This window comes from Mesitornis unicolor, unplaced genomic scaffold (genome assembly GCF_000695765.1).
Source record: "Mesitornis unicolor isolate BGI_N332 unplaced genomic scaffold, ASM69576v1 scaffold7339, whole genome shotgun sequence".
Lineage (NCBI taxonomy): Eukaryota > Metazoa > Chordata > Aves > Mesitornithiformes > Mesitornithidae > Mesitornis > Mesitornis unicolor.
The window spans coordinates 475-8091 of NW_010207887.1; the positions used below are offsets into that span (position 1 = coordinate 475).

Genomic DNA, 7617 nt, shown 5'->3' on the forward strand with positions numbered 1-7617 from the left:
GAAGACCTTTGCAGCTGTTTTATGTGATATTTGCCTTTACTCCTCCTCTGAGACTTGGATATGTATTTTGAATTTCGTTCTGTGTCAGTGGTGTGAGACTTCACTTCTGCAGATAGGTTTTGTTGCTTGTTTTTCTTTCTTTCTTTTCTTTTTAAGTTGCTCCATTTGCAGTTGAACTCTGTTGAAAAGAGAACATTTGGGTTATAGTGCCTTGGCACCGCTAGGTATTTCTGTAGCCGTGACGCATTTTGTGCTTAAATTTAGCTTTTTTTATTTCACTTGAATAACTCTTTTATTATTGTTTTTGCAGATGACACCACTGGTAAGCAAGAAGATGGACCAATTTCTGGGTGAGTTCAGAGGCTGTTTATTCATTATAACAGTAAATGCTGCAAAGACGATTGAGCCGTGTTAAGCACAGCGTCATGAATGCTTTAGACCAACGCTGGTTTTTTTTGTTTGTTTTGGTTTTTTCTCCTTCCCTGATTAGTTTTAAATCAGATCTGTTTTCCAGTTTAATTCCCTGAGAAAAATGGTGCTTTGAGGATTGGCCTGGCACTGGTAAAACTGTGGCCTGTGGTTTAGCCTGGAAAAGCTAAAAACCTTGAGCTTAGGTTAAAATCTTGATATAATCAACTCATGTGTTTTGCACCAGCAGTTTTCTCTCAGCAGAAATATTATCAGTTTGCCATTTTTAAATGTAACGTGATTTTTCAGAAGACTTGATCTTCACTGGACTTCTGTGTGCTCAATACCTTCAAAAGTTCAGTTTACTATTTATTGTCCTTTAAGGTCATTGTGAGTTCAGTATCTGGAATTTCTAAGATTGTTATGGATATCCCACTTCTGCAGTAAGTGTCCTGTGCTTAGGGACTATGAAAGCTTGTTGAGAAACAAGTGTTAGGCAGACTTGATAAGTTGTTACCTAGAAACATCAAATGAGCTTTGAGAGACGGAACAACTTTTAGTTTAGATAGAAATTTACTGCTTGTTCCTGGTTTTACTTTACAAGCAGGGTTAAAAATCTGAATTTCCAGCAACTGTTTCCAATAACCACAAGATGTGTGAAGGAAAAGTATCGGTGGTCGTGGTAGTTCTCCTTTTTTTTTTTTCTTTGCACAATGAGAATCTTCCTATATGAAGAGCTGTGGGGTCTCTCAAGAAAAAATGACACTTAGTTTGCTCTGTTGTCGACGGCTGCAGCAGAGATCCGTTGCTGGCTTGTCTCGAGCATTTGTGTCTACCCATGAAGCAGAAATCAGCACAGTGTGGGATGCAGCATCTCTTAACGCTCCTTAGCCTGAAGGATGCACTAATGGCAGCAGTCTTTGCAGGATGCTGTTGCATGGGTTTATGGTGCCGTTCTGGGGAAATTAAACAGCTGCGCCATTTTTCTGTGTGCACGTGATGGCTGTGGACCTGTAAGATTATTCATTCCTGGGAAGGAAGCAGGTTAGGGACTGACTGTTACTTAGCAGGTGTTTATTTGAACTCCCATTCATAAATGTTGATGCACACCCACAGATACTGCATGAGACTTGAAGCTGAAGGTAACACTCGTCACTCTTCATTCAGGCATCTTGGATTCCTAAGGAAATCCTGGGGTTGAGGCCAATGTTACGAGTTGCTTGGATCTGGCAAACAAAATATGAAAGGTTTTGGAGCCATCTGTGAGGTTTTCTCCAGTGGCACAGCTTTTGGCCCTGTATGACAGCCTGTGTCTGCACCTTTGAGATCCTTTCAGAGGAGGCATCTTGGCTACTTTTAATGACTTAAAGTTCTCCAGCTGTCACCTCAGGAACTTGGCAAAAATGGGACCTGTGCTTCCTTGGTTAGCAGCTGAACCTTCATCCCTCCTTCTTGATCATGGCTTGATTGTTGAATTTCTTTGTGTATGGGGCTTTTCTAATGTGGGAGCTTCAGTGACTGCTCAAATTGTTCATTCTGTGTTTTTTTATGCTCAGTAACTGGTTTCCGAGTTGTGTTAGTGTCATCTTTTGGCTTACTTGTTTGGTGTCTGCTTTCCTGCTGCTTCTGAAATGGCTTTAATCTGACCAGTGCTTGCATTCTGTTAGGTGTTACGTACGTTTCTTTTTGAAGATGATCTTGTGTATGTTTATTATCTGACATGAGGTTTTAAATTAATAGCAATGTCTCCACAAACACTGATGGAGAATTTGGTTTCCCAGGCCTGGTCTATTCTAATAGTCTCTTTTGAAAAGCCAGAATTAATTTGAAGGTCTACTAGGTTTTACCTATGACGTTAGAGAAAAATGATCTCTTTGTATTTTAGTTTTGTAACACAGAGCATGCTCTTTTCTAGCACGTGTATACCGATTTGACTTTCTTGCTTGCCTAATGTAAGAAATTAACACTTGTACAAACACTTTAATTGGACATAGTTGTTTTTTGAATTTGAACATAACTGTTGTTTCGTTAGGACTAATTTGTAATGAATGAGAAGATTGGATAATTATCTGTCTTGTCTTTTTTGAGTTTTAATTACTCATTAATGTAAAATCACTTTTTCTTTAATTTCTGTGGGACAGATGCCCTTCCTGCTTACTAAATACACATATAATTATTAGAATCCTTAAGGACAAGATTAAGTTTTGCTTATTATGGTCTTATTCCTATCAGCTGCCACTTATGTATTTGCTGTTGAGTGGTGTTTGACAGGTGGCCGTGCTCTTTGGAAGTGTTAAACTGATTCTTTCCAACAAAAAAAAGCAAAGCCAAGCAAGGATGATTAAATTTTGTCGTATAGTCAAGCTCATTGCCAGCAGAATAAACACACTATATGAATAAAGACATTATTTGAATGTCACCTGGATGAATACTTCAGAAATGTCGATAGGTGAATCTCTAGATTGGGCTTGTCCAACCTTTTTTTTATCTGTCACATTTACAGACACACAGAATCCTCTCATCCTCTGCAAGATGCTCCTCAGGAGAACCGGCCCATCAGCAATGAAGACCGAGAGATATCGCAACATGTACGTGTTCCACTGCAAATGGTAGACGTAGTTGTTTTTGTGCTTCTCAGTACTCATGGATAAAGAGATGTAAGTGTAAAGATGCTGGTACTGCCTAATGCATTACATTTGTACTGTGGGAGTGTGCTGGAAGTCAATTCTCAATGCTAACTACAGCAACAGGCTTCTTTTCTCAGCTGACCTCGCGTACCTGTGAAGGCGTGTGTCAGACAAGCCCTAACTCCTCCTTGAAGTGTAGGGGAGAGGAACTGTGGGATGTGATGAAATTCATAGAACCAAGTTAAACCTCTCCCACCTTCAGAAATCTTGCCCTGATTCTCACTTCTTCAACAGACACAGCAGTTCCTTTGGGGGCATCTGTCCATTTCTGTTGAAGGCTGGCTACTTCCATGGGGTTTGCTTCCAAAGACAACTTTGTGTAGCCTTGGAGTGCAGTAGAAAGTTATGTCTTTATGTATCAGAATCTTTCTAGTAGTCCTCCATCATACAAGCTTTGAAAGATTTGGCTTTCTGTCCAGGGGAATTTATCATTTTTATGTATTAATGAGCTCCTGCATGCTTTTATTGTTGCTAGGCCCTTCCAAGTGGTGAAGATGACGAAGATGACAGCGATAGCGACAGTGATGATGATGACGTGAAAGTGACTATTGGCAACATTAAAACGGGAGCACCATCGTACATGTATGTATGAAAAACCTCATAAAAAGGAAAACCTGGTCAGGGTGTCGGTCTGATGTAGCTCTGGTGCATTGATGGGGATTGAAAGCAGGGATCAGAGCTGATCTGTTTCCTGGGACACGTGAGAGTAATGGCTTGAACACCGCAATGGGGTTAGAAACGGTCCTGCAATTGCTTGTTGGAGAATCCATGTATAAAATAGGAATGATAATTCATGGGTCTGCTGTTGGAAAATCAACCAAATCATTACAATGCTTCATAGGGCAAAATCAAAGGTGGGAATCGTAGAATCATTTTGGTTGGAAATACCTTTATTATAGTCAAGTCCAACTGCTAACCTACCACTGCCAAGTCCACCAAGTGCCACATTTAACTCATCATCAGGGAAAACTTCAAGAACCAAAATCTGTATTGATAAGAATTTGCATAAGCTCTGAATTTACTAATTCTCAGTTGTCTGACTTTTCATGATTCAGAAATGGTGAGGCTGGATTTGCAAACTTAAAATTCTACCAAGTTTCTATTGAATAATAATAATAAGACAGCATTTTTGCTTGCTGCTAGCAGCCTTCCTCTTAAGGACATAACTTACGTGTGCTGTGCAGCATATTCTAATTTTTCCACTTTATGGATAATTCCCTTCTCCTGTTACAGAGGTGGTTTCAGTGTGATAGATTACTCCAAATAGCAGTGCTCCATCCGTTAGCAGCTCGCTAGATTTTGCAGACATTCTTAAAATCTGCTTCTTCTACCTTTCCTCATTCTGTGACTTGTGTGCAGCTGTGATTTCAGTGTTGTTCAGTCTCATTTAAATACTAAATACATTCCTGGGCAAAATGGTAACTACCACTCTTTGAAATAACCTTGCCCTTCACGTTCACAACAATCCTCTTCTGTTCTGCTGTTGGTCAGTAAATACGTCTGCTACATTTCTGTAGGGTTAGAGAAGCTTTCGTGGGGAATGAGTCACACTTTTTTGAGACATAGTACTAAAAATCATAGAGAGGCGTGAATAAACCCAAGTGAACAGAGCATCTTCTGAAGGATGTCAGGGCTTGAATGTATTTTGCATGAGAATCATGAGCCAATTGATTTGTTCAATACCAATGGAGTGATTCTTTTCCATATAGGGGAACTCCTATGAATCTAAACTTAAAAACGGGTAGAGGCTATGGAGCGTCTGCTTCAGGTATTGCTGTTACTTTTATCTTTCACCTTTTGCAGTATTTCACTTATCTGGCACTGGCCGCTGGAGCAGCTGCAAATCTTGGTCTCTGCTTGGAAGGATTTACAATTAGTGCATCTTACTTAAACTAGGAATAGTAAGTGCATTTCCTAAAGATAAGGAACAGTCTGAGGGTCCAGGGTGCACTGGAATGTTTTAATTACCCATCAGTGAACAAGCTGATAATAATTCTATTTAAACTAGAAAAAAAATACATCGATTATTACTTTTCTAGTCAAAAAACCCAGAATATTTCTAAACTATATTGTTGCACTGGGGCCAAACATTGTAAATTTGGAGAAGATTTTTTACTCGTTAGTCAATACACTCACCTACTCGCAGTGTAAGATACTACAAGAAAGAACCTATGGCCTCGAGTATCAGCTGTGCTTATTTCTGCAAATGAAATTTTCCCCACCATTCAGTTTAGTTTATTCTAAAAATGGATTCTGTCCTTTCATGGGCTTTACACACTTCCTTCTGTTAATATCTTTATGCAAACAACCTGTCTTCTGATGGAGAAAATCAGAACAAATTCCCCTTGAGGATTCTGAACCCGACAGATTTTTGCTGACTCCAGTTCGTACACAGTCTACTTAAGAATGATCCTGAAAGTCTCTTGTTATGAGAAAATGTGTGTATCTTGGGAGGGAAAATTAATTCTTTTACCTGGGAGAAAAATACTTATTTTTAATTTGGAGTAAATTTCCTGCATGCTCTAATAATTTATTCCATTTGTCTGTAGTACCAATTTGAGTTAATTTTGCTCCTCTGCTCTTCAAATGCTTTATGCACTGCCTATTTATTTATAGAGGGACCGATTACAAAAGTTGATTGTGGTTACCTATGTGCTGTAAAGCCAGCAATAAATACACAGTAGTACTTTATTTTTGACTGGGATAATTTGCTCAGCAGATGAGTGGATTAAAGGCATTGCATTAAAAGTAGTAACAGTTTCTCTCTCTCCAAAGCCAAGTTGCAGCCCAAAGGTATTGACTTGGATGCTGCAGGGAATATAAATGGGTTGCCTGTTATCGAAGTGGATTTAGATTCGTTTGAAGACAAACCGTGGCGGAAACCAGGTGAGACCTCAGTTTCTTGTGGTAAATACTTTCTGAAGTTTTAGTTCTCCCTCTTTAATTTCTCATATAAATTCTGTCCATTTATTGCTTCCAGGGAAGTTGGAACAACGCATATTGCTCAGCCTCTGATGCCTGTCTAGACAGTTAGTGACATTTACTGATTGATCAAGCCATGCTTCTGCCTAAAATTGGGTTGCATTTACTGTATTAATTTACCTTCCCTAAATGAAACAACTATTTTTAAAATGTTTTTGCTTATTCTGTCTCACCATGGCCAAGCGTGGAGCTGTCCCAATTCTCCCTTCGCATCTGGGGCCTGGGGATGTCCATGCTTCTGCTGGAAAATTTCTCTTGCGGAGGGCAGCAATGGTGGCAATTACCAGATAAGCAAATTTCATGATAGGAGAAGCATCTTCTTGTGTCAAATTCTCCTGCTGCAAAGAGTTTAATAAAAGGAAGTCAAACATTGTCTGCTTTGACAAGAAAAGCTACGGTTTTGATTTTGGAAAAGCTGGATAGCCTAATTCTTTGCTAGATTCTGCCCCTAGATGCATAACTGTGAGTGAGCAATCCCCAGTTACTTCTTCTGGACATTATTATCTAGACAGTCTCCAGGTAAACAGCACTTTGCACTGCAGGTTTTGATATGTACGTGGTCTTCTTGGCCTTCCTGACCTGCTATGATGAAATGTTAACTGAAGCAAAAAAATCTACTTGCCTCTTCTCAGAAATAATGCTTCTCCCCTCCAACCCCTGTACTTTATCTTTCAGTAATATTGCTGTGTTAAGTAGTGCTTTTATAAAGCACTTTGGTGTGGTTTAGTTATCTCTTGACCTGAAATGAAAGGTATCAGAGTACGTGACATTGCTAATAACTATACTGAGATGTCGTGGTACCAAAGGAGCACTGAGGCACTCGGTGATGTACAGCAACCAGTACAGACATAACAGAAACCACAGCCTCTCTTCTGCAGGGGATTGCTCTTTGTGAATTGAGAAAAAGGGGGCTAGGAAGAAAATAAGGTAGAAGGAAAACAGCAGTGAAGTGAAGTTCAGAGATAAAGCATGGAAATCATCACATCCCTGGATGGAAACAGAGCCGGTAGCCTTAAAACAGTGTTGAAGTACCAACAGAGGGAAGGTGTCTGCAGAGGTGTGGCCTGTAAGTTTACTTTAGATGGCAAGTAAGTAATTTGTTACTCAACAGCCTTTCAGGTTTTGAGCCTTTAAAGTTAATTGTTCAGCAAGTTGGTATCTCTTTGAGGGAGAGGAAGAAGTGATAGAGAGCTGAAATATAGGCTGATAAAATAGATATCTAAATGTCACGTTGCTGAGTTCGCTGGTGACATTTGCATGTTTGGGTGGTACAGCAGGAAGAGTGGCCTGCCCAGGCAGTAAACATAAACCTCACTGCACAGATCCAAGCTCAGCGTGGGTTTTGCTTAACGCTTATGTATAAGAATTGGTCTGGCTGGTCGCATCTTTGCGAGGGGATGTTTGAGGGACACCTCAGCAGGGTTAGGGGACGCTTTGTGATGCTCCCTGTTGTGAGGGGCGCCTTGCACTGTTACAGCTGTGTTTGTCCTTCTGTATCTGCATTTTTTGTGGCCACCTCTTACTCAGAAGTGCTCCTGCT

At 40.0% G+C, this 7617-nt stretch overlaps 1 protein-coding gene across 1 annotated transcript in view; it reads left to right on the plus strand.

Annotated features, from left to right (window-relative positions):
• Positions 1–310: 310 nt before the first annotated feature.
• Positions 311–7617, plus strand: part of LOC104546799 (pre-mRNA 3'-end-processing factor FIP1-like) — a gene marked incomplete at its 5' end in the record, with an annotated part of 18114 nt that continues 10807 nt past the window's right edge. The window contains 5 exons of the mRNA XM_010192286.1: positions 311–350; positions 2912–2996; positions 3571–3677; positions 4805–4863; positions 5871–5981. Coding sequence (XP_010190588.1) covers positions 311–350; positions 2912–2996; positions 3571–3677; positions 4805–4863; positions 5871–5981 — 402 coding nt within the window. The remainder of the gene's footprint in view (positions 351–2911; positions 2997–3570; positions 3678–4804; positions 4864–5870; positions 5982–7617) is intronic.